General features: G+C 41.1%; 1 protein-coding gene across 3 annotated transcripts; it reads left to right on the top strand.

The window, feature by feature from the left end:
- On the top strand, nucleotides 1-27986 carry Vegfd (vascular endothelial growth factor D). Of its 3 annotated transcripts, none has more exons than XM_076918700.1 (6): nucleotides 1-743; nucleotides 11355-11565; nucleotides 16928-17118; nucleotides 19714-19862; nucleotides 21236-21336; nucleotides 26014-27986. In XM_076918700.1, the coding sequence occupies exons 1-6, from the start codon at nucleotides 636-638 to the stop codon at nucleotides 26235-26237; spliced, it is 984 nt and encodes a 327-aa protein (XP_076774815.1). In that variant the 5' UTR covers nucleotides 1-635; the 3' UTR covers nucleotides 26238-27986. The 3 variants fall into 3 exon arrangements, with proteins under 3 accessions (XP_076774815.1, XP_076774814.1, XP_076774816.1); XM_076918699.1 differs by having other exon boundaries at nucleotides 11340-11565; XM_076918701.1 differs by lacking the exon at nucleotides 26014-27986 and adding an exon at nucleotides 23017-25427 and having other exon boundaries at nucleotides 11340-11565.

Here is a 27986-nt window from a genome sequence, read left to right as displayed (position 1 = left end):
TCCAGCCATCAGAATTGTGTTCTGGGTTTCATGTTACAGGCTATGTGCTTTAAAAAACGCAGCAGCCCTGACCATGTGAATCAGCTTTTAAAATTGCCCTGCTATTGCTAGGAACACAGCAGGATTCCAGCCAAGACTCCCAGCATTTTCTGCCAAACTCTTTGTCAGATTTAAGACATATGCTCCGGCAAATTTCTTGAAGCTTATGAAAAAGTTTTAATCCGTAGTTGGGTTCCAGCCTGCTGTAGCTGCAAGTGTCTGTGGTCATACCACCTCCTTATAAAGCAGCTAGAACCTAGAGCCTATAGGGTAGGGTTTTTTTTTTCTTCCTCAACTTTCTGGATAAGAAATGTCTGTAGAGTGATTTCTAGCTTCAAGTGGAAGACATGGCCACCTCCTGATAATTTTTGCAGTGGGAAACTTTGAAATATTTTTTGTCTCTTTCTCCCATACTAAGATTGTGTATAGCAGAGTCCCTTGACTAACTCGAGCCCTTTCATTGGATTTTGATTACAACTGATCATGTGATTTCTTTCTCCATGTAAAGTTTTGGGGCTTCAAACTTTGCTTCTGGAGAATGCCTTTTGCAACACTTTTCAGTAGCTGCCTGGAAACCACTGCTTAGTCATCAGTAGATGTTTAAAATATTCAAAATGTATGGAGAGTGGGCAGTTGTGAATATTTTCATCATGTTCTACGTGTACCTGGTGCAGGGCTTCAATAGTGAACATGGAGCAGTGAAGGTAGGTGAGCTTGATTTTGCATACTATTTCTCTTTGTTGGTTTTCACAGTCCTTTGCCCTCACTGTTTTTGAAGCAGTCTAAAAGCCCTGCCTATTCTTAGCCTGCGTGTGTTAGTGACTGCTTTATTTGGGGGAGCTTAATAAGTTTCTTGCCATGAGTGTTTGAAAACGTGCGTGTGGATGAAAATTTGGATGACTATTTTTATTTATTGAGTGTGTTTGGAATGGGGATAGAACATGAGCATTCTGGAAATCTTTGACAAGGAAACAGTTTGCTCCCAGTTGTGCTTGCAGATGGCACAGTGGTTTTCTGATGAAGCTGTGACTCACCTTCATGACACATACAATTCTGTGGGTCATTGGTTTGTAGGTTGATTATGAGCAGCAAGGTTGAGTAATTTCTTCTGTAAATTGAAAATTACAGTGTTTTTCATGGATGTTTTCTGTCTGGTTTTGCTCATTACCAATTACCAATTGCTAGCATCCAGGGGAAAAAAAAATGTTTTCTTAGGGTTTGTTTTTGTTTTCTGTGCTTCTGCTTTAGAAAAAAAAAATGTGTCTAAGATTAAGCAGTCAGCAAATCTTTGGTTCTGTGAGCAAGCATCAAGGACAGCCCAAGACATGGAGAACAATGCAAAAAGGCTAGGGGCCTACTGACTGCTAGAATAACATCTTCACTCCATGTTTTGTATCTTTCAAGCCTTTTTAGTTTTGAAAAGGACTCGGACTCAGATGCAATTGTTTTGACAGGAGTGCTACTAATTCATGACTGATTTAGAAATCTCTGGCTCCAAACAGACAGAAATCAGATGTGGGCTTGAATTTTGTGGCTTGCATTTTCAATAGAGGGGAGCATATCGCCCCCCAGAGGGGAAATTAGTTCATGAGGATGTGAGCTGTTTTACCGGGGAAGCACCATATGCATATATAGTCCATAAACTCTGCAACCAGGTTTTACAGGACAAGACTAACAGGTGCCATTGACAGCTATACTCAAAAGTGGATTCCCTTGTCCCTGCAGCCTGACATGGAGGTCCAACATCAAGGCTGGTGGCAGTCAGGTAGAGCTGAGAAGTGTCCTTTCTGCCATGTGTATTTTGGACTCTGAAAGCTTGAAAGATTCAGGCTGCTATACAGAAACCTTTTCTACTTCAGCATGATGCTGTTCGACATTTCACTTAACATGAGTCTTCAACACTATGCCCCAGTGAAGTTGTCCCTGTTTGGAATTTACTCTTTTATAGACACAGCTACCAGAATCCTCTCTGTGTCTGGGGCACAGTGAAGTTTTAAATTTACTGCTTCTGTTTTAGTTTCTTGAACGGGGCAGTGAGGAAAAAGCGACTGGGTTTTCATGTGACAGAAAACATGCCCTAAGAGATGGCAGATGTGCAACGTGTGTTACTAACATGTCTTTCAATGTTCCTCTTCCATGCCCTTATATTTTCCCTTGAGAAATAAGGAAGCTACATCTAGTGAGTTTACAGCTACCTGGCCCCCAGCTAAATTACATTGTTTCTTATATGAAGTGCTGCCTGTAATTAAATAGAAGTTTGGGGATGCATATTACTGGGTGGTGAAACATAATGACATACATAACTTTGATTTATATAGTCTCTTTCCCCCTACACCTCTAAATGAAAACAAGATCAAAGACATCTATTTCTTAACATTGGCGTTTTTCTTATTTAAATTAAAAATGTATTATAGAAACATATTTAGGGTAGGAATGGTTTAGGATACTGGTACTTGATTAGTTTTTGCCTTTACATATAAGACTATGTCATTTGTTATACAAATCATCATGTGTTCTCCTAAGTACTGAGTCTGTAAGAACACCTTTTTCTCCACTCTCCCTTTTCTGAGTACATCTGTTCCAGAATGGCTGTGATGCTAAATCTATTTCCAAGTTGCTTCTTCCTTCTGATCTGAACTTTACTTCTTAGCTTAAATAATTATCCTGTTTATTCAGCTTAGACAGGTATTGACTGTGGTACTCTTCTATTAATCTGTGATCTTGTATTTCCTACTATAAGAATGTAAATAGCTACAAGTATCCAGGACAATTGTGCTTGATGTCACTTGAGTGAAAGACATCCTAATTTTACTCTAGCCTTTCAGCTTATACTTGGAAAACTAGCTTTTTGAGGTCAACATTGCTTTGAACATGTGAGCTGAGGCAATTTTTTCCAAAATCTTAATACTTTCTTTGCAAAAAAAGAAAAGAAAAAAGAAAGAAAAAAAGAAAAAAAAAGAAAAAAAAAGAAAAGAAAAGATCTGGAGAGAGGGTTCAGTGGTTAAGAGCACTTCTTACTGTTGCAGAAGACCCTGGTTCAGTTGTCAGTGGCTCCATAAGGCCAGTTACAGGGGATCTAATGCCTTTTTACCTGAGTGGACACCAGGCACATGTGACACAATACATATATTCAGAAAAAGTACTCAGATACATAAAATAAATAAATCTTAAAACTTTTTCCTAGCTAATCCTCCCTGTTCCATCAGAACCACTACTTTTCCCCAGAAAGACAGCCCAATATTAACCACCTTAGTCCCCAAGCCCAGGGCATCGAGGCACTGACTCTTCATTAACTTCTTCAAGCTGATTATGGGCGTTGAGATTTTAGAGGAGGGGCAGGAGGAAGAGTAAATTAATAAGCCTCTGATGCTGTGTCTTCACTGCATCCAGATAGAATTGCAGGACATCAGAGGTTTGGGCAGGTCTGCTCAGCTTGCCTGATGAGTAGATATACCAAGGCTGTGTATTCTGCAATATACAATTCTCAAAACAAATTTTAGTATCAAGATAATTTTTTTAAGAGGGCTGACATTTTATTAAAGATGTTGGTTCTAACAACTTTTCTTTTCTTCTTTTTTTATTGGATATTATATTTACATTTCAAATTTTATCCCCTTACCCCATTCCCCCCACCACCCAGGAACTCCTTATCCTATCCCCTCTCCTCCTGCTTCTATGAGGGTGTGTCCCCACGTACCCCCCATTCCCACCTCCCCACCCTCAGATTCCCCCCACTCAGTGTTCAGCCTTCATGGGACCAAAAATCTCCTCTCCCACCTGTGCCCACCAAGGCCATCCTCCCCTACATATACAGCTGGAGCCATGGGTCCCTCCCTATGTGCTCCCAGGCTGGTGGTTTAGACCCTAGGGAGCTCTGGCTGGTTGGTATTATTGCTCTCCTCATGGGGCAATGTCTTTCTACTGGAGGTGGACTCTACAAGTTCACTCTAACCACTGTTGGATATTTATCTAATGTGTCTATATATCACTTTTGTTATGTTCTGGTATGGGCCTTGAATTCTTGATTTCTCTAATACTTTTAACTTAATAAGGTATTGTATTTTGACAAATGCTATTTCAGCATCTAATGAGATGATGAACCTTTTGTGTTTGAGTGTAATGTTATATACATACCTGTTAGGATTGTTTAGTTTTTATATCATTTAGATCCAGCATTGTTCAGTTTAATTTGTCTGCAAGAGCTATCCATTAAGAACGGGATATGGAAGTATCTTTAAAAAAAACTTTTTAAATTAAGAACCCTGCCTGTGTTTACTTCATTAATACAATCAGATTGCTGACTAGATGTGGGATGTATTTCAGTTTCTGTTTTCTCAAGTTCTTTATACAGTTGAGATGAGCGGAGATAGTTTCCTAAGGTAGGTACCTCACAACAGCCTAGGTTATAGATCTAACCATACTATTGTACCCTCTAGATACTTCCTAAATGTTTCCCAACAGCCTTATGATTTGCCATTCACAATAACCTCTCCAGCATGACTTCTAGCTGCTTTAATAAATAATTGTTGTCACCAGGTATATTGGGACTCATTATAAGATGCTAGGTAAAAGTAGTGTCTATAGATCTTTTCCACTGAGCAATGAGGATCCGTCAGTATAGCAGCACAGGAGTCATTCTAGGTCATGGGTATCGCTCTCAGAACTCTTTTGGAAGAGTTTCTTTCTTCTTTAGCTTTGCTCTATCGTTTAAGCCACCTCACTTATAATGTCTATAGATGGTGGAGTCATTCAGTGCCACATGAGATTCGAATAAGCCCCAAATCCACATGGCCCACAAGACTTCTTTACTATTGTGCCATTTGCCTCCTCTTGAAACTGTCTAAGAAGTAATTTGCATGAATAAGGCTGATGGGTACTACCTTCCATCTTTAATTCCAGAAAGGAAACCCACTCCTCCTACCTACCCCATTCTCACTCACAAAGTCATAAAGTTTGCTGACTTTGTTCTTAGTCAGATGAACCAATGAGATCTCAGTGATGTTTCTGTCTCACCATGAGTTTAGTTGCAGCTTTTGCATCATTCTAGCATATTGTGGTACCCAAGATACACTAGAACCCTCTCTTACATCCTATGTGTAATACTTCCTTGCAGGACTCATTTTTAATTGAAAAGTCTAGAATTAACACTTGTTATAGTAATAAGCTTGTCACAAAGATAACTTGTGAAAGACAAACAATGATCCCATAAAGCACTATTAGTAAAAAGATCTGAAACTCTCAGGCACAAGTATTCCCACAAAGGTAGTAGAGAAATAGGAATGCGAAGGACAATAAAATTGTTCCTGAGCAACTCTTTTTTTTTTCTTTTAGATATTTGTTTTATTTTAAGCTTATCTGTCGAAGGGTATGTGCACATGAGTGTGAGAGCCTGCAGAGGCCATAAGAGGGTGCTATATCCCCTAGAGCTGGAATCACAGGAAGCTGTTAACCACTCAACAGGAAACCAAGCTCCTCTTCCTTGTACCAGCAGTAAATACTTTTAACCACTGGGCCATCTCCTCAGCCCAAAGAATTCTTTTTTTTATCATGTGATATGAACAGAGTGTGGGAGTTTAGCATAATTGAGAATGAATTGAGGTGAAAGGAGATAGCAATAAAATTAGCCTTCCTGCTTGGTTTGCTTTTATGGTGGCAAATCCACTTTTCTCTGTCTTGTTTTTGGTTCTTATGGTCCTATAAGATACTAGAGCATTACAAATCAAAAGCATCCTGAAGCATCTTCAACATCATGAAGGCCTTGGCTTGTTGAGATGTCCTAACCCATAAAGACTCTCCTGTACCTCTCATTACAACCTTTCAATATTTAATAATTCATTATTTATTTTCATCAGGTGTTATTGAGTATCTACTGTGTCTAGGATCTGAGAGTGCAGCAAGAAATAAACCAATATTTCAGCTTCCTTGGAATGTGTATTTTGATTGTGCTTAGTGGAAGTGGACAATATGCAATCTATGATATGTCAGGGACAATAATAATGAAAAGCACCCAAGTGAAAGAGAGGACACAGGATGCATGTGATCAAGGGGGGAGATTCTTCTAATTCAGTTATGTCTGTGCGTAGTACTACAAGAACTGAATGAGGCTGAGGCCACCCTCAGGGTAGTGGCTAAAGAGGGAGGAGCTTGGATGTCCTGAGGATGAGTAAGAAAACTAGAATAACTGCTGGAAGGTGAGCAGAGGTCAGAAGTGCAGTTGTCATGGTTGGAAAAGTAGCAGGGTGAGGTGAGGTCCATTAGAACTTTATAGACACTACAATTTTAATTTATGTGAATTTTCTGCACCAGGTAACCTTGTTTTCATTAGTTCCAACCATTTAGAATGCAAGAGATCCTTTTTCTTAACTCACAGGCTGTTCAAAAACAGACTGCACCCTGTGGCTCATGGGTCACAGTTTACACATTGGATTCAGTGTCGTTACACTATTGTATTGTATTGATGGCATACATCTTGTGTGACATTTGTGGTCTGTTTGTCCCTGTTGTTTCCATGAGGATGGCTGTTCAGTAGACGAGTGTTTCATTGTTTTGTTTGCTGCAGTGTTCCAACCACCACTTTGCAAAGACTGTCACATAGTAGATGCTGAAAGCGTGTTTATTGGCTGGTTGATAGACTAGTCTAGGAGGATTCTGAGATGGCTAGGTGAAAGACAACACTGGACAATCTCTGGTTGTCACCATGGCTCACCTGGTTTCATGATTTGTATAAAATCCAAAAACATTTTTAAGGCAGTGTATTTATCCTTCTATTTTACTGTGGGCATGGAATAAGGTTTACACGACTGTGTCGAAGAATCCAGAAATATTCTTCCAGCCCTAGGCCTTCAAACAGAGAGTTCACTTCTAAAACCCAAAGTTAGAAAGTGAAGTCACTTTATCCCATTATTTCAGCCTGATAGTCACAGAAAGCTACACAAAGCAGCATCTAGCCATACAGTGTCTATGCACAATTTCAACACAATTTCAACACCCTCCTGTCTTTATCTCTGAAAGCCTACGGAGGCCCTACCTATGTTTTCATCTTGGTGCTATAGAAAGATGTGGACATTTTTGACAAAAATACTCTGGTCAGATTCTGTCTTAGTGAGTTGCTCAGGAAACCCTTTCTCCCTGGGAGAAGGAAATTTGTACATTCAGTTCAGTAAACATGTGTGGAATGTCTTCCATGTGCCAAGCACATGAGTGGATATGATGCTTTTTATAAAATAAAGATGTCTTAGTCATTTTCATGTCTTACCAACCTCTGGGGAGGTCACTTTGGCCTGTATAATGGATTATTTTAATGCCTGAAACTATAAGTAATACTATAATTTCTTTTTAAAAGTTTTTATGCTTCTCTCATATTTTACATCTCAACTATAATTTCTCCTCCCAGTCTCTCCCTCCCAACTCTTCTCTCCCCCTCCCTCCAAACCAGACTGGTGGGACCAGGGAAGGGGCTGGGTGAGGAGAATGAAGGCTTTGGAGACCTCCGCGGGGCAGAAGAGTCCAGTCAGATACAAAGAATGGGTCTCTTGCCCCTGCCCCAGGGTCCCGGGTAGGGTATGGTACTCGTGTCTCAGTGGTGCAGTGTGGGGGCGCCCCTGCTTCTCCCCGGGCTTTGCGATGTCAGGTACCGGCTCAGGAGATGTCCGCAAGCCGGGGGGGGGGGGGGGGGGGGGGGGGGGGGGGGGGGGGGGAATGTAGTCGGAGAAACTGGCAGCTTGCCACCAATCCGGGACGCAAGTGGGTGTGGCCTAGACTGCGACCGGCCCCGCCCCTCGCGTGTCCCTTCTCTCCAGCCTCCCCTACATCCTTCAATGGGCGGGCTGAGCAACTAAGTGCGGCCCACAGGCGTCCAGGTGCCTATGCGGTGGCCGTGTGCCCACCGCTCACATGATACTCTCCCAGCATTCATTCTGTACTGTTGAAAGTCAGGCTTGCCCAGGCAGAGCCCAGCCTCAAGTCCTCCCTGGCCGCACCCCCTCTGGCCACGTTCAGATCTATCATAGTGAGGTGCCCTGGAACCGCAGCCTGTAGTCTCTGCATCTGTTTCTATCAATTGCTGGGAGAAGCCTCTCTGATGACAATTAGACTAGGGATCAATCTATGAGTATAGCAGAATATCATTTTTTATCCTAGGTCTCTGGACTGTCCAGCCTCTGGGTCCTGGCTTTCCAGGCTGTATCAGAGGCTCTCTCTCTCTCTCTCTCTCTCTCTCTCTCTCTCTCTCTCTCTCTCTCTCCCTCTTTCTCCCTAGCTCTCTCCCTCCCTCTCTTTCTTTCTTTTGAAAGTGTTGTCCAAACCTGTAAAACAGAACTCTGATTATAAAGGTCAATTCATCAGTATTTTTGAAGCTTTTTCCCACACACATTCAAGGTGAAGACAAGTCTGGGAACCTGTGCTCCAAATCCTTCCTAAGAGGAAATAAAGCAAGCAGCAGTGTGGCCATTTCTTGGTGACCTGTTAGGAATGTAGCCACCTAGGTCTCTAGGACCAGCTTTGCTCTATGAATAGTAATATTTATATGATGACAAAGTAGTATTGCAGAGACCTTCAACTCTGTGCTTTAAAAACTGCTTGCTGGTAGCTAAAAACCATCAGAGAATGATTTGTTATTGAGGGGGAGAATCTCTAACAGTCTTGAACTAATTACAGGACCAAGGCCGCCACTCTAATAAGAAGCAGAGACCTGGGAATGCTGTCTCTCGTCCTCTCATCTTGCTGGCTGATTTTAATCAATTTAGATTTGATTAGCACTTGTATCAGAGAACTGGAAGGAGTAAAGAACAACTCCTTTGGCAAAAGTTCTGCAATCAGAGGTTTAAGTGTATGGGACAATAGTCACACTTTGATGTTGAGCCTTCTCCTACACATGCAGATAACATAAAGTTGATTACACAAATATCCACCAGTGTAGAATGATGATTGGAAAGAGATTCATTTCCAGCCCTTCCCAAATATATGCCCTAGATAAATGACTTACTTTTTTTGAGTCGTTAGTGTTTCCATTTAGAATTATAAAATGAGTGTTTCCAATTTCTCGGTTATTTCACACTAGGTTTTCAGTTAGCAGATTAAGTTGGCTTTCAATAGCTTTGAGTATGTAAGTCAATGTTGTGGTTTTACAAAGAAACCAGTCGTAGGAGCTATTTAGTCTTCACGTCATTCAATATTTTAATTCAGTCTGCAGGATTACTACTTCATCCTAAGGTTTTTAGCATAGGATTTTTTTAAAAGACCCTGAAATTGAATTAAGACCTTTAAGAAGTATGAAGCCATGTATCAGCCTTATCCAAGGATGGTATTAGATGAAATTTTATAAATGAAAATTCTTTCATCAAAGTATAATCTAATAATTTTTATTCTAAACTTTTAGAGGGGTTCATCATGAGTACTTGTACATATATTATTTTCACCTCTCCCCCCCATCTAATTCTTCCTGACTCTCCTACTCCTTAAAGTCACAATCTCTTCTGCTATAATTATTGTTATACATATAAGCATGCATAAGCATGCGGATGTATACACACACACAGAGCCCAACTTAATAATCTTTTAAAGTATATGTTAGTCTTCTTCACTAGCTTATTGAAGCAATGCTATCAAACCCTTGTATCTTGAAGAACGAATCCATGTGAGGTAGCTTTTCCATGGAACTAGAAAGAGGAGGTGAATAGTCAGGCAAAGAGAGGCCATTGGCACATTAGGATCGTCAAGAGTAAGGGCTGTCACGGAGATGAGCATGTGCTCAGCTTTGTCTCCAGGGTTCTCAACTAAAGAAGCTGGGCCACGTTCCTCAAGTTCAGCACCCTGCTCACACGCTCCAGCTGTGCTCTCCGAGCTTCCTTCTCTCCCTTGACAAAAAACGTCCTTGCTTCCAACTCCAGACGGATGTGAGAAACCACCAAGATAATCTCTCTGACCTTCTGAGCCAATCCTGCTCTCTACAGAGCCACATGGTTCCTGTGGCTCACCTGTTTCAGAGGGTGGTCTTTTTATCTCTTCATACTGGGTCTAACTAACACCTTTCCTACAGCTTACAAATAGATTTAATATTCTCCTACCCCAGGCAAAAATGTACATCCATCTATGTGTATATTTCCATCTGGACTTAGATAAAATGGCCAAGGTGGCTTTAGCCAGGTACAGTCACACAGGACTTTAGAAGCTGAGGCAGGAAGATCACAATTTCCAGACCATTCTTGGCTACAAAATGAGAACTTGCCTCAAAACAACAACAAAAGGCATAACCCTGAAGATACATATTTTCAGGCTTTTTTAGTTCATGGGCTATAAATGTTAAGAAAACAATGGTAAACAAACATGCAAGGCAACATAAGTGGAAAATGATGATAAACTATGGAAACCATAAAGTTAAAGCTGCAGGGTTGATAGATCTGAGTCTGGGAAAGAGAGGCGATCAAGAACTCAGCTCCAGAACTGAGGTAGCTCAGTTAGGGAGGTAGCTTAATGGGCGAAGTACCTTCCCAGCATATACAAAGCCCAAAGACTGGTCCCCAGTGCTTGAGGGAGAAACTCCAGTAGGAAATGGGCTCCATTGGTTTTGATGGTTTTGATGGTATAGTATATAATTGTATGTATGCATCATTATTTCATATAACCAAGCCCCTATATTTGAACAAAAAAAATCACATATCAAAAATCTTTTCTTGACTTGGGACCCACACAAATATACCCATCTAGCCTACTTGCACTGTATTAGCCATTGCAAATCAGTCACTCCTGTAGAGAAACAGTGAGACTTCAGCATAAACTAGGAAATCAGTGACTGTTGTCACAAAATTAGTATAATAGAAGAGTCTCTACTGATTTTCTGTGGCTGCAGTAGCAAAGTACCAACAAAAAACATCCCCCAAATCAAGGTGTCAAATTCTCTTGGCATAAAGAATTACCTCATCTGCTTCTGGTGGCAATCCCTGAGTTGTGGCTTCATCACTTCATGTCTGCCTCCATCTTCACGTGGCCTTGCTGTGTCTACATTTTCTCCTGGCTTCTAAGGACCTTGGTCATTGTAGTTTGGGATTATGTGACTAATACCACAAAGACTTTACCTACATTATGTGTGCTTTTTTTTTTCCTGAATAAGACAATGTGCAGAGGCTCTGGAAATAAGGAAGTAGACCCATCATTTCAAACTCCACCATTAGACACTGGGTTTTTTCCAGACATGGGTTCACATCAGAATAAACTCAACTAGTTTCTTTTCAGATGGTCTATAGTTTAAACTGTTAGCAACCATGGTTATCAAGATATCTTTGTAACTACTCACTCTTAATTAGGATTTTTCTTTTGAGCGATCATCCCGGTCCATGTTGGAACGTTCTGAACAACAGATCCGAGCAGCTTCCAGTTTGGAGGAGTTGCTGCAAATCGCGAACTCTGAGGACTGGAAGTTGTGGCGATGCCGGTTGAAGCTCAAAAGTCTTACCAGTATGGACTCTCGCTCAACATCCCATCGCTCCACCAGATTTGCGGCAACTTTCTATGACACTGAAACACTAAAAGGTAGGAGCATTTGTAGAGTGGTATACTCTTTCCTTATCAGATAGTGACACCAGCACCAAGTTCCTTCAAAAGTTTGAGTAGCATAGTTATGTATTGGTGGGGGACAAAAGGGCGCTGACTTTGTGACAAGATGTTTCACTGAATAAAATTGGGAATGGTTCTCAGACAGCCACATGGGCCCTCCATAAATAAATAGATGTAATAAAAAATAAAGAAACCAGTCATTTCAGGAATCAGTTCTCTCCTTCCACTTTGTGGGGCCTAGGATTCCAACACAGGTCTTCAGGCTTGGCAGCAAGCACATTCAGCCACTGAACCATCTTGCCAGCTTAAGAATTCTGATTGCCAGCTCAAGAATTCTATTTTTTAAGTGTCTACTCCACAAAGAAGTATGCTTAGTATAGTTTTTATATCTGCATCTAACACAAGGACATTCAAATTATCAAAATAAATTTAACTCAGAAGTTTGAGGGCAAAGCAAATACAGAAAGACTGATTTTAGTGAGGGGAAAAACATGTTTGCTTAAGAGCAAAAGAACCTCAGGTATTTATCAACAAGGAGTTTTCAATTGCTATGCAGACAGAGAAAAACCAACAGTTGAGCTATAGATTTTTTTTCTCTTCGAAATCCTGTGTCTTTTTTTAAAGTGGAAAAGGAGATGTTGAAAGGTGAGGCATGATGACAACAAAGACATTTCTTGACATGAAATAATCAAGGCTTACAAGTAGAAAATAACATATAGTCAACCTCTGTATCCTCTGGTTCTGAACCCCAACCCACACACCATGGGCTCAGCCAATCACACATACTTAAATGCATGTGTACTGAGCATATGCAGACCTTTTCTTGACATACAATGTACTGAAACAACTATTTGTATGGCATATGTGATTGGATTGGTTACTGGAAGTTATCTAGAGATGATTTCAAGTGTACAGAAAGGTGTTGGTGGGCTATTTACAAATTCTAACCCACTTTATATAAGGGATTTGGTAACTCAAAGATTTTAGTATCTGTAAGGTGTCCTGAAACCAGTCTTTCATAGACATCAAGGGATCATTATACTTTTAAATTGCTTCCTGGAGTAGGGGTGGGGATGGACATGTGGTGTACATTTATAACACTTTAATGATATCCAGATTGAGAAACAGATTCTTTACAAGATGGCTGTTTATAATACTGTGCCACAATGAGTGAGATGTTTGAAAATAAAGTTGCGTGACCTTGATTATGCCTTTAGCTCTCTGATGACATACCAAAACAACCCAAGAAACTAGTGTCATTGTCAGACTTAGCCTTATAGATATAAATATGATCTCATGGTACATGAGTACATTTATTGTTTAATTTTAGTTGATCCTTAAGAAAAAGTATTTTTTAAAGTAGTGACAGTTATCTTTGTTTCTTTGCAATTACACACACACACACACACACACACACAGAGAGAGAGAGAGAGAGAGAGAGAGAGAGAGAGAGAGAGAGAGAGAGAGAGAGAGGATTTGGCTATGGGGAAAGTTATATTTAGGTAAAGGAATCCCACAGCAGTGTAAGTGTGAAGAAGGTCCTTTGTGTTCATGCATGGGACTGTGTGTCAAGTGAGTTCAGACACTGAGAATCGAGAATCATTGTCAGAGTTTTGAGGGTCTAGTTGTTTATTCATGTGCTGATTTTACATGAACTTCACAAAAAAAAAAAAAAAAAAAAAAAAAACCAAGCACATCTGGAGATCACAGGCTTTGACAAGATTACCAGTCTGAAGGTCCGAGGGGAATGTATGTACAGATGACCCCCGGAGACAATTTTTACCATAAAAACACTAGTCGGTGGTTTTTAAAAGTCAGCCAGGTTGACATTTTATAAGGAGAAAGCCACAAAACCTGGAGAATTTACAGCCTCCATGCTTTCCTTCCCAATTATATGGAGGATTATCTGAAGTTATTCACTAAGTTACAAGCAGTGGATAATCAAATAAGTGTGTTACACCAATTATGATTTGTTATCTACTCCTCTCATGGATTTCAGGGTAATTCCCTGGGCAGTAGTAAAGAACATCGGCCTTATAAAACCTTACTCAGTGCCATTGGTCATCACCTCATGAGATTTTGATTGTAATCTCCAACTTTTAAAACTTAGAACCTTAAAGAGAAAAAGCAAATAGAAAGTAACATTTAAATAGCATTTGAAACAAGGGATATTTTCATAAGTTAGTTCCTCCAAAGATTCATGACTAAGAGTAGCAATTGAAATAGCACCCCCAGTAATACTTAATTAAGTAATTAAATACGGCCTGAGGATAAATCTTAATCATCAGAAATTTTTAAATGGTCATTTTATATTATGTGTTTGTATTGGTGTTTTGCTGGTATGTATGTCTGTGTACCACCCGTGTACAGTGCCCAATGGAAGCCAGAAGAGGGCATCAGATCCACCAGAACTGGAGTTAAGAGATGTGAGCAGCTGTATGGATGCTGAGAACCAAATGTGGGTCCCAGCCAGTACTCTTCTCAGCCATCTCTCCAGGTCCATCAATACATAATTTTAAAGACAGTGTACAGAAACATTCTTCAGGTATCACCCCACTTGTAAAACAGATGTTTTTATTTTCATGCTTTTGTGGATCTGAAATACAGGCATCGCTAAGATGTTTGTTTGGTTTTTTTCTTTTGATTCAAGGTCTCTCTGGAGGCTACAGTCAAGCTTGGTCTTGGTCTGGGCTCTGAGCATCTCAATGTACTTGCAAGTTCATTCAATTGTTGTTTATAAGATTAAGTTCCACACCGGCACTTGGACTGTGAAGGGTCCCTTTCCTCGGTGGCTATTGGCCAGAGCCTGCCGTCAGTTTGAGGTAGCTTCAAATTTTACTTTCAGGCTGGAAGGTGGTGTGGAGATTAAAAGCATATACTGCTCTTGCAGATAACCCAAGTTTGGTTCCTAGTGGCTCGTAACCACTCAGAACTCCAGTTTCCCGGGCATTTGTTACCCTCTTCTGGTATCTGAGGGCTCTGCACTCATGTGTACCCCATCCCTACATACATGGGCACTGCCCCATAGACACATGCATAAACATAATTAAAACTAAAATGAATTTTTTTAAAGTTGCCCTTGGTGAGAAAAGAAGTGGAGAGGAGAGAAGAGAGGGTAAAGAGAGGTGGTCACAGGAGAGAAACAGAGTCAGAAAACAGTTTCAACCTAAGCACCTAGGTAGTAGCATCCTGCTTTGCTGTGTTCTCTTCACAAAAAGCCAATCACTGGGTCTCATCAGCACACAAAGGAGGGGAGATTGTACAGGGCATGGCCACCAAGAACTGGGGATCAGCAGGGGTCAGTGTTAAAGCTGAATACTACAAAAGAGTTTCAACACATTCCTAGTATAACATAGTCTGCAGTTCCCTCTGTGACAAGCTGAAAGCAACTCCTCCTAACCCCACCCCCCCAAAAAAACCTGTAGGGAGGCTACACACAGCATTAAGAGTCAAAATCTAACTTACAAAATGCTGAGAGTGGGACTGGGAGAGATCTCACTAGTTACAATCAGACACTGCTCTTTCAGAGGACCCCAATTGGGTTCCTAGCACCCTAGGAACAGGCAGACCACAACTGCCTTTAACTTCAGCTCTAGGGAATTTGACACTTCTGATACTTGCAGACACATTCTCTCTCTGTGTCTGTGTGCCTGTGCCTGCCTCTCTCTCTCTCTCTCTCTCTCTCTCTCTCTCTCTCTCTCTCTCTCTCTCTCTCTGACTCTCTCTCCTCTCTTCTTTCTCTGTGTCTGTGTCTATCTTTCTCTGTCTCTGTCCCTCTTTCTCTGTCTGTCTCTCTCTCACTCTCTTCCCCTCTCCTTTCTCTGTTTGTCTCTATCTTTTTCTCCATCTCCCTCTACCCACTCTCTTTCTTTCACACACACACACACACACACACACACACACACACACACACACACACAAACACACAAACACACACACACAGAGAATTAAAATAATTATTTTAAAAAATGGCAAACAGCAGGCATGATGGTGAACACCTTTAGTTTCAGCACTCAAGAGGCAGAGGCAGGTAGATCTCTGCATTCAAGGCCACCAGTCTGATCTACATGGCAAGTTCCAGGCCAGCCAGGACTTTGTAGTGAGACCCTGTCTCAAAATAAAGGGAAAAAAATGGTGAGAGAAAATGAAACAAAGCTATACAAGAAAAATATGTACTATTCTTTACATGCAGGTGTGTGGTACATGTATGTGTACACATGCATATAAGTAGATGTGTCCCTGTTCGTGCATCTGAAGGCCAGAGATCAATGCTGAGTGTCTTCTTTAGTCGTCTTTCTCCAACTTAGTTTTGGAAATAGGGTCTCTCACTGGAACTAGAGCTCAGCAGGTCCTAAGGAGCCACCTGTTGCTGCCTTCCCAGCACTGGGATCACAGTACATCAGTGTGCCCAGCTTTTATGTGGGTTTTCAGGATCTGAGCTAAGGTCCTCGCACTTGTGCGGCCAGCACTTTCCACACAAAGCCATCTGCCCAGCCCCATATTTCCCTTTTTTTATTGCCAGAATTGTATTTCTATTTTTCTGGTTTCCCTCAAATTAGCTATGGCCATGGGGTTGCTCCTTCTGTTAAAATGAAAGGGCTTATCTCATCATCTTCTGTAAACTATTGGATGGTTCCAAATGTGGAAAGTCTGATTTGAGAAAAATTTAATTCCCTTGGAATGTCCACTCGTGTGTTTGTCAAGTCTCAGTGCACTTACATAAATAGGCAACAGATATTCATGTTAAAACCTATTCCTACCTGGCTTCAAAGAGCAGAAGTGCTATTCAGCTGTAGCCTGTATGTTTGTTGATAAACAACACTCACACTTTTTGTCTTCATCTTGTTTCAGTGACTTCCTTATTAGCCACCCTTTGCAGATGACCCCAGTGTGGCTATATGCAAGGCATAGTGCACTCCCCTAAGGGGAAAGAAAATATTTTATGAAGTGATGGTATCAATGGCTAAAGGATGGAGAAAAATAGCCATCTAAGTGTTAAAAAGGTTTCTCGGTGGTTAAGATCACTTGTCACTCTTGAAGGACCTAGGTTCAATTTCCACATGGTGGCTCACAACTATCTGTAATTCTTGTTGCAAGGGATCCAATGCTCTCTTTAACCTACAAAGGTACCAGCCACACATCGGGTACACATACATGCAGGCAAAACACCCATACACATAAAATAAAATAAATACATGTCTAACAGACATGTTTAAATGTCCCCCTAGTGAAATAAACAAGTACAAAAGGACGGTGTGGGGGTGTATGTCATGAAAATGCCTATGTTTCATGTAAGGGCCATTTTGCCTACTGGCCCCAATGAACGTTATTCCTATAGTTATAGATGAAGAATGGCAGAGGACCCAATGCAGCCCTCGAGAAACATGCGTAGAAGTCGCTAGTGAGCTGGGGAAGACAACCAACACATTCTTCAAGCCCCCCTGTGTAAATGTCTTCCGGTGTGGAGGCTGCTGCAACGAAGAGAGTGTGATGTGTATGAACACAAGCACCTCCTACATCTCCAAACAGGTATGAGGAAATGAACACGCTGCCGCGGACCTTGCTGCCAAGCACTAAATACTTTATGTGCCAAACCTCATTTAATTCCCCAAACAAAACACGCAGGATATCTCAGCCTCCTTTCCAAGCAAAGAAATAGAGGCGCAGGGAGATAACACAACATCTAACATGGCACAGCCTCAACAGTTACCATCCACCTAATGCTGTAGAATCAAGAATTAGTACATATGGACATTACATAACAGGGTGTTTAAAAAAGGAAAGAAGGAAGCTGTGCCATCTCATGCAGCCCTTTTGGTGTGTTTAGTTTAGTTGGAGTGACTGAGAAAAGTTTCTTGAAGGGTAAACATGACAAGGGCCAGCTAAGAGAAGGGGTGTGCTCTCACCCTAAAACTAAAGAGGCTGAAGGAGGGGGCAGGCATAGGAACACAGAGAGAATGGTAGAGGACTTCTCAGGTGCCAACCATTAGCATGGCATGGAATGTAAGCAAGTGCTGGGAGAGGCAAAGCAGGCAGTCTTGGGGGCCAGCAACTGCAGGCACAGAGCCCAACAGGGAAGGGAGAAGATGCCTAGATAACTGTGGTAGCATGGGGAACAAAGGAACAATAGGCAGCACAAGATATTTGAAAGCATCCTGCAGTGCTCATGAGAGAAATAAAGTGAATCAACCATATCACTGTTTGCCCTGTAGCTAAGTGTTCCTTTCTATAGCTATCATCTTCTTGTAAAATGCAGTGAATGCATTATCAAAACATTGGAAATCAAGCCACATTCCTCACATGTTAATACAACTCACCTAACATTTGCTTGTCTCCTCATGATCATGTAGAAGACAATTACATAGGTGCCAAATACATCCATGCCAAGGAATGTTCTAAATGCCCATTTGTTTTGTTACTAGGTTAAAGTTTTCTTAATTTTGCTCTCTCTACCATCTAAACTGTTCATGACACTGTAGCATTATTTTTGTCTAAATCTTTTTGGAGAATTGTGGAACTCAGAAATCTGATCCCTACTATTTGATAATTAGAAACAATGATGTAAGTATGGTTACAATCTACTGTTAGTAAAACCACGCTTGCATAACATAAGAGGGTTCAATTCCTGATCATGCTATTCCCTGGAGCATAACTGAAGTATTGTGCAAGAACATGAAATTTACACTGAAAAATACCCTTACTTGTTCTTGTTTTCATGAAATGTTGAAAGATCCAAATAAACACAACCTGAATGAATTGTTTCCACTTAGTAGATAGTTGATTACTTTGTTTTGACTGCGGCACTCAACAAATGATTCATATGAAATAATTTATTCAAGTGTAAGTGCATAGCAGGATTTTTTGTTCCAAACAGATGCGTGTGTAGTTGGGAACTTCCTACCTTAAAGGTACAGACAGTGTGATCAACTATCTATTAGAACCAAAGTAAATAGAACTGCATGGAATGGTGGTTGAGTTGACAGTGCCTTAAAATCAAGCTCAAGTTCATCTATACTTCATGAAAACACTCTTGAAACTTGTGTCTGCTCTTTGGGCATCTCTTTCTCTATCATGTAAGGATCATGAATAAATATAATGCCTTTTAAATTATTTTTTTAATTTTTATTTATATCAGTCTTTGTGTGTCTGCCACATGAGTGCAGTGCCTGTGACGGCCAGAAGAAGGCACCAGATCTCCTGGAGCTGACATTACCAGTGTTGTAAGCCACTTGATATGGGTGCTGAGAACCAAAATCAGGTCTTCTGCAGGAGCAGCAAGTGCTTTTAACCACTGAGCCATCTCTCCAGGCACCCAAATATAATGATTTTACAAATGATAAATAAATTAATAATTAAGCATGTACAAAGAGCAGGCATATAGTAACATAGAAATAAGCATACTAGATGTAATCATCTGTCTGGGTATGATCCCAACATACAACATACACAATACTTTTATAACAAATGCCCTAAAACTCAGGGGCTTTAAGTTATTCTCTCTTGTGTATCTGAGGTTCAAATTTCTCCAAGGTTCTGTGTGAGTTCAAGCCTGCTTCCTGTGGACTAGCATGGATTCCAGGCTGTGTCCACTTCATGGCTATGCCAGAAGCAAGAGATAATAAACCTGCAAAGCATGCACAGTCCCAATTTGTACTATGCCGTGTCAGCTAACATCTTATTGGCCAGAACAAGTTTTATGGCCAAGCTCAATGTCAGGAGGTAGGAAATTGTCTGTCATCAATAAAAATGGTTTGGGAAGGGATGAGTAAATAGTTTAAATAACAATCAAATCCACCCAAGCCCCAAAGAACTGCCAAAGATTTAATTTTGTTTATCCTTACAATTTATACTTAATTTTAAAAACAAGAACAGAGACCAGGGATTTTAAAGAACTCTAATGATGGTGAAAAGAACAGATTCGGAAAACGTTTAGGAGACCAAACCAGATAAGCCCCCTTCTCCTGACTCCCAGCATTTGAAACCACTTACAATGACTAACTCCATTGTGCATGAATAACTTTGCTAAAGTCATTATCATAAAAGATAAGGGCAAAAATGCAGATGGTGGAAGCTGAGAAAAGTATACAATAAAATTTATATCATGGTTCTCTTTCTTTGCTGTAGCTCTTTGAGATATCAGTGCCTCTGACATCAGTGCCCGAGTTAGTGCCTGTTAAAATTGCCAACCATACGGGTTGTAAGTGCTTGCCCACGGGGCCCCGCCATCCTTACTCAATTATCAGAAGATCCATTCAGATCCCAGAAGAAGATCAGTAAGCATTTCCTGGACTTGATAATGTCTGTTCTTGCTTTTGACAAAACTGTGTGTACATTCCTTTACCCATTATAGAGGTATCCCCAGAAAGACGTGTGTTGCACGATTTCTGTTTTATGGAGCATTAAAAAACAAAAAGACATGAAAGTAGAGGGGGAATTTTTAGGGGAAAGGAAGCAGATGAAGAGGAGGAGGCAGAGGGGAAAAGAGAGGGAAGAAGTGCAGGTGAAGTATATTTTATGCATGCATGAATATAGTATAATGAAAACCATCATTTTTTTACAATATATACTAATAAAATGATGAAGACACAAATAGAAGAAAAATACAAGTAAAGTTACAAAAATTACATTCTCGTCATTAAATTTTTTCATCTTCTGGCTTCAAAACCAGATCTACTCATAGTATTTGACAAACACATTCTTTTTTACTAGGTGCTATATCTATATTGCAGTAGGGCCCCAAACCTTGAGAATTATGAACACAGCATGTTTAGTCACAGACACCTTTGGGGTTTTACTGTGTGGGGTTTTTGGTTTTTTGTATGTTTGTTTTGGATTTTGATTTTTTGAGACAGGATCTCACTTTGTTCTCTTGGCTGACCTGAAACTCACTATGTAGACCAGGTGCCCTTGAACCCCCAGAGATCTGCCTGCCTCTGCCTCTTGAGTGCCAGGATTAAAAGTTGGCTGCCACATTGGCCCAACACCTTTGTTCTTAACATGAGTGGCTGAATGCATTGTAAAACCACTCCAGCCTCATAGCCACCATGTCTTCCTGCACTCCCTTGCAAGCAGTGACTCTTATAAATTCAAGTTTAGTTTCTAAAGTTTTCTTAAGAGAATATTTATAACTATAGAATTATTATCTCATAAGATGCCATTTCTAAATATAAAGTAAGCTCTATACTTTATTTTGTTTAGGTTTGTATCTGTGTATGCATGTGTGTAGGTCTGTGCAGATCTGTGCATGTGCCATTTGAGTCCAGAAGAAAGTGCTGGATCATTTAGAGCTGGGATGATAGGTGGTTGTAAGCTGATCCACATGAGTGTTGAGAACAGAACTTAGGTCCCATGGAAGAACAGTCCTCATTCTGAACTGCTGAACCATCTCTCTAGCCCCAAGATTAAGGTCTTTAAAACTGTTCTCACATGGTTGTTATTTTTTCACAGCCACCATGCCATGAGAGACAGTGATCTCAAATATTTGTTCTCCTGTATCACTCTTAGAAACAAAATTTGAAAGTACTAGCATGCTCCACACAGAATATTTAGATTATTAGCTATTAAATATTAAGAATGACTTAATATTCCCAAAGGAGAATTACCCTGAAAAACCTTTTAAATCTGGCTCATTACTTTGTTTTCCTAGATGTCCCCATTCCAAGAAACTCTGTCCTATTGACATGCTGTGGGATAACACCAAATGTAAATGTGTTTTACAAGATGAGAGTCCACTGCCTGAGACAGAAGGTAAGGATGGCAGTAGTGAAGTAGTCATGACCAGGTGTGTTAGTTACTTCTCTGTGGTTGTGATAAAATATCATGACCAAAAGCAACTTCTGGAAGAAGGAGCATATTTTGACTCATGCTTTGAGGGTAATAGAGTCCATCCTGGCAGGGAAGGTGTGGGAGCAAGCAGGCAGGGCATCAGGAGCAGGAAACTGACTGATTATGTTTCATCTGCACACACGAAGCAAAAAGAAAACAGGAGCTGGGTAAGGCTATAAAGCACCAAAGTCCGCCTCTAGTGATGAACTTCCTCCAGAAAGGCCCTGCCTCCTAAAGAGACCATAACCTCTCCCAGACAACTGAGGATAAGTGTCTGAGTCAAGCCACATCACACAATGTTCTCGACAACTCATGATCACCCCTCTTTACAAGCACACAGTGTCTACCCCGAGATAGCTAGTAAATTCCTCACTCTCCACAGATAACAGTGGCAGAAGTGGTTGGGTTTTAGAGCCTTTTCTATTTGCTCTGCTGTTCATTCTTGAAGAAAAGTACAAAGTGGGCAAAGCCCCCTAAAGCAGGTGTTAAACTCTAATGAAAACTACTTCGGGGTGAAGCACATAGGTCATTTGGCACTTAGTTTCTTTCAACTGCACCATTGGAAAGCAAGCCAATAATCTGGGGAAAAATAAAGGAACGAAGAAGGATACATGTAAACACTTGTCTATAACTGGAGCAAATCATGCTACAGGGCTAAGCCACACAGGGAATTGCTAGTCTCTCATTATGTCTCCCGATCTGTTAAAATTGTGAATCCTGGGATGAACATATGGCTGAACAAACATGAGGGGCTTACTTTTTTAAAAATGTATTTCCACACGTGTGACATGATTCCACTGAAAACTATCACAGGAGACCAATGCAATGTGAACCTGTTTTCTTTTAAACTATGATCTCCTAGCAAGAACTGCAAGGGTCCAGAGCCATGGAATCTGTCATGCAAATGAAATAACAAGCTGTTATTGCTCTTGTCGTGATGTTCTGGTCCTTAGCACCTTTGTATGAGCTCAAACTAGGATGTGAGGTAAAATATTTTTGATGTTACATAGTCAAAGGCTCACACATATACTTTGTACACAGACACAACAAGTAAAGGGTGACAATTGAGGCAGCGTGCCACAGTGCAGTTGCTAAAACATCATCAGCCGATCCTGCATGGAGTTGAAGCCAAGGAGTTCTCTTGGAGAATACTTCAAATAAATACGTTGGGCCCCACAGACTTGGAGAGGGGTCATAACCTGGGTGGGGTGTCTTCTTTCAGGGGGATGTTAATTCCTAGGGAAGACTCACTGGGTAGGTTCATATATTGAGGATGGAAGGAGAGATGTGCTCTGAGCAGGGCTTAGATGAGAAAGCAAAGCACAAACCCAGTGCTGGAAAAGGTTAGCAGGGGACGCATTGGTTACTTTTTAGGTGCTGTAACAAAATATCTGACAAAAGCAATGGAAAGCAAGGACTGAAGAAGAGAGGGAGACAGGGAGGGAGGAAGGGAGGGAAGGATGGAGGAAGGGAGGGAAGGATGGAGGAAGGGAGGGAAGGATGGAGGAAGGGAGGGAAGGATGGAGGAAGGGAGGGAGGGAGGGAGGGAGGGAGGGAGGGAGGAAGGAGGGAGACCTTATTTTGCCTTTCAATTTGACACAGAACAGTGGTCCATCATGCTGGGGATGATCTGGCAGCAAGAGCAGTGCTGATTGCATTGTGTCCACAGCCAGGAAGCAGACAAGCTCCTATCCATCGGCGTTTCCTGTTCCCCTCTCTCCTTTTATTCAGTCTGAGTCCCCAGCTCACATTTACAGTGGGTCTTCCTCAATTAAACTTCTCTGGTAGTATCCTCATAGGCACACCCAGAGGTGTAAGTACTAGAATCCAGTAAAGTCAACAATGAAAGGTTAACCATACTATGGGAGCACACACATACAGAGGGAAAGGGGTAGGGATGAAGGGATGCAGCCAGGGATACTTGTATGATTGGAGTGAGAAGACTTAGTAAGCTCATGCTGGAAGAGCCCGGGTGTAATCTTTTGGACAAATGAAAACCACCCACATGGTTCAAGAAAGACAGTGTCAATACTGGTTGGAATTGTAAAAAGCTCCAGCCAGCAACAGTGCACTAGAGAATTAGTTGCTTTGAGCAGAAAACGGGGCGGGAACCTTTGGCGGAAGCTGTAACAATGGTGAAGATGAGAAAGCAGGGTTGGTTGCAGCTCATTTACTTCTGGTTCTCACCACTCATAACGTCCTCGTGTGCCGCAGCTCCCATCTGTTTCTCCAGTGGTCCCATTCTGTGTAAAAAGATATTGAGCTAAGTTCCTTGTCTACAGTCGTCTATTCTCCAAATGAATGCAGATGATGCAAGTCCAACTCATTTCCATTGCCCTAATGAATAAAACGTAATAATAGTAGTGAATGGAACAAGGCTGAGGACAAGATACATTGGTAATCCATCCCTAGGGGCGGACACCAATATATAATACTTCGAGGTGTCAGCCCTAGCTAGTTGCTATTCAACCTAATTCTCCTGCATCCCGTCTCTGTCCCTTCAACTTGCTAAGGACTTATGTTCTGCTTCTGCCACATACTGTGCTGAACTCCTCGGGATTGTGTTCCACCTAAACCACTCTGCTGGGCCAGCATGGAGGTTGCTTATGAGTCTCTGCTGCCACCTAGTGCTCAAATATGAGTCCTTTAAGAGTCTTGACTCTTTTTCAAGTAATCAAGCCTTCCTTGTCTCTCCCTAAATTGACATTTGCCTCACGGATTTGTAGCACATGCAGCTCATTTATTTCCTGTTCATGAGATTCAAAATAGACTCTTTGTGAATATCCAGTCCAGCTACTTTCTAAATATGCATCAATTAAAGAACAGCCAAAAACCATGAGACTGGATTATGAGAGATTGCCATTTTGAGGTGAGGTGGGTGGAGAAGAGGGGGAGGAAGAGAGGGCTAAGAATGAGTATGGAAGGGTTTTAGGGTCAAGATCATGGAAGGTCTTTTATATCCTGATGTAAAATTTGATCTTTTGTTTGTGAAGGAAGACTTTAAGACACTTAAAGCGTGGCCAGCCATGGTGGCTCACATCTTTAATCACAGCATTGAGGAGCCAGAAATAGGTGGATCTCTATGAGTTCAAGGTCAGCCTGGTCTACATAGCAAGACACAGGAATATCCAGGGCTACATAGTAAGACCTTGTCTCAAAAATATAAATAGAAATACATTTAAAGCTTTGGTGGTGATTGGGATTAGGCTTGCATTTGATGGTCGCGTGAGGAAGAGAGACTGAAGGGATGCTCGTTGTGGTTGTGATACGAGTGGCAGCCACAGACACAAGAAATATATCAGGTACTGGGTGGATTGTGACAGAGGCAGTGTCATGGAGAAGAGAGGGCATGAACAAGGGACTGAGTAGAAACTGACCACATGACCTAGTGGATAATGGTGTCAGCCTCCAAATGAGGCAAACTGGACAAGAAGCAGGTTTGGGGAAGAGATATTCATTTTCCTTCAAAACCTTCATGAGTGCTGAGATGAAAAGTGCATGGTCTTCCAAAATCTTCACCTTCTCTACTGATTGTTTGCTTTTGCTTTTTATTTGAGACAGGCTCTTAGGAGCTCCAGTCTAGCCTTAAATTCACTATGTAGCAGAGAATGACCTTGGACTTTTGATCCTTCTGCCTCTACCTCTGGAATGAGTGCTAGAATTACAGTCATGTGTCACCACACCCAGTTTAGGAGCCACTGGAGACTGAGCCCAGAACTTTTCATGAACTCTAAGCAAGCATTCTACCCAGAAAGCCACACCTCCTAGCCTGCCTCTTACTCATTTTTTGCAATATATTTCAATTCACTGATCGAGATTGGACCATACTTCATTGTTACCTTTATATGTTTTATACAAGTGTGGTGATGTAAAATGAGGGAATACATCATTGGTTGTCTGGAAATCCTGAGGAAAACATTTCTACAGCATTAGTACTTCTGGTTGCCACTCTTTTAAAATACTGAAGAGGACTACATTCATACCCATAGACAGTCTATATCTAATATATATATATATATATATATATATATATATATATATATATATATGATGTGTGCATGGTTAAAGATTTATTTATTTTTAATCCATGTGTATGAGTGATGTTTTGTTTTGTTTCGCTTGCATTGCTTTTACATGGTGTGCGTGAAATACCCATGCAGACCAGAAGAGGGCAATAGCCGTCCTCTACTCCCACCCCCCACCCCGAGATTTCAGTTATGGGCAGTTTTAAATTGCCATGTGGATGGTAAGAACCAAACCTGGGTCCTCTGCCAGAGCAAGGAGTTCTCCTAACCCTTGAGCCATCTCTCCAGCACAAAAGTTTATATTTTAACAGATCAGTCACCAACATTAAAAGCTGTCAGAAACATTCAGCTTATGGGTTTTTTTTTTTTTTCATTTAAAACCTAAGAAAACACATGAGATCTATGCTTATCTTATGAAACCACAGTTGGATCTCTTACCCTGTAAAAATATTAAGGTTAAAAAAATTAGGAGAGTCCAAGCTTCATGGGGCAGACGTACAACTTGCAATTAATTTGGATCACCACATTCTCCAGGCTCCAGTTGCCAAAGCAACCCTTTCCTGTTTCTGTTTAGACCACTCTTACCTCCAGGAACCAGCTCTCTGTGGACCACACATGATGTTTGATGAAGATCGCTGTGAGTGCGTCTGTAAAGCACCTTGTCCTGGTGATCTCATTCAGCACCCAGAAAACTGCAGTTGCTTTGAATGCAAAGAAAGTCTGGAGAGCTGCTGCCAAAAGCACAAGATTTTTCACCCAGACACCTGCAGGTCAATGATCTTTTCGCTTTCCCCTTAACTTGGTTTACTGGTGACATTTCAAGGACATATTAATCTAATTTGTTGGGGCTCTTTTCTCTCAGGGCCCAAGCACACTCTTACAAAAAAAAGGAACACAAATGTTTGGCATCTAAGAAATATGTGGAAGTATATAGAGTGATGATTAAACTGTTTTGTTGTTTCAAAACAGGGTCTCAGGAATTACAGACCTGTACTGCCATGCCTGCCATTATGCTATCATGAGCAAAAAAAGAAGCCACTGACATTTAAACGGGGTTAAGGGAAGTTCCTCTCTCTCTCTCTCTCTCTCTCTCTCTCTCTCTCTCTCTCTCTCTCTCTTTTGGCAAGAAACTTAAGGATGACTACAACCCTTGGAGGCCATTGATTGGATTTTGATCAATTTCACAATCTACCCAAACTAACTACTGAGATTTTTAAAGATTGATTCAATTTGTTCTTTGACAATTTCATACACATATAAAAATGCATTCTAATTACCTTTACTCCTACACTCTCAACTCCAGCCTATTCCTGACAACTCATTTCCTCCTTACTCATCTTTCCCATTCTCAAGTCTCTTAGTTTTTTTGTTTTTTTTTTGTTTTTTTTGGTTTTTTGTTTTTTATGGTTTTGACCCAATAAATGAAGTCAGAGCCATCTGTTTGGAACTATATGTCAGAGCTTGTTTGGCTCACCCACCAATAGGACCACAACTGCAGACAATGACTCCCTCGTCTTCCAGATTCTGCCAGTAGCTTACAGTTCGTTGCCCTCACCCCCAATGAGTCCCTCCCAAATTCATAATTAATTGTTGAGAAGTTTGGCCTCCTGTAGGCCTAGGGCAGTTCATCCCAGCAGTGTGAGTCCCTGCTTGCAAAGTCTGCGAGAAGATGGTGTTTCCTAGCCCTTCTGTCTGTCTTCTGATTCTTACATTTTCCCCAGTCCCTCTTCTGTTGTGTCGGAGCCTCACAGGAGGTGGTATCAACATCTTTGTTAGGGCTGACTCCTCAGCCAGTAGAGTGCCCACGTAGAATATTACATTGATACCTTACATCCATGTCTGGAAATTTTTCTTTGCAAACAATTAAGTGAAATCAGAACTGAATGACGTATCTGAAGTTGATCCTTGCTTCTAAAGTCTCATCTTCACTTTTTTTTTTGCGACAGCTGTGAGGACAGATGTCCTTTTCACACCAGAACATGTGCAAGTAGAAAGCCAGCCTGTGGAAAGCACTGGTGCTTTCCAAAGGAGACAAGGGCCCAGGGGCTCCACAGCTAAGAGAATCCTTGATTCAAATTCCTTCCAAGTTCCCCCATTCCTGTCATTTTAAACAGCACTCTGCTTTGTCAAGTTGCTGTCACTGTTGCCCACCCCTGTTCCAGGAGTTAGAAAATATGATTTTACCTGGTACACTTCCATGCAATAGCAGCTGGGTGATTCCCCAGTTCGCTAACAAATGACTTGTAGCTTCAGATGCCTCTGTGCACCTGCGCTCAGAAAGGAAAGGGTCTGAGAAGCCCCTGGTTTGGATGAATGAGAAAAGGTTGTCTGAAACAGAGTAGTAGGTGCCATGTGATTGATTCTTCCACCTGGCAAAGCCTAAGTGCCATGCTTGTGAGTTATTCTGCTTCTTTCTTATGCGGAATTTCATTTGTATGATCAACACTGTTGCAATTCCCATTCAGCTTGTACTTTTCAAGTTTACGGAACCACTGCCTGATGTTTTATATTTAAATGTATTTAAAGGAAATAAACACTGTTACACAA

This window comes from Arvicanthis niloticus, chromosome X, assembly GCF_011762505.2.
Source record: "Arvicanthis niloticus isolate mArvNil1 chromosome X, mArvNil1.pat.X, whole genome shotgun sequence".
Classification (NCBI taxonomy): domain Eukaryota; kingdom Metazoa; phylum Chordata; class Mammalia; order Rodentia; family Muridae; genus Arvicanthis; species Arvicanthis niloticus.
The sequence above is the reverse complement of the archived record's forward strand: the minus strand, read 5'-3'. Positions and strand labels throughout refer to the sequence as shown.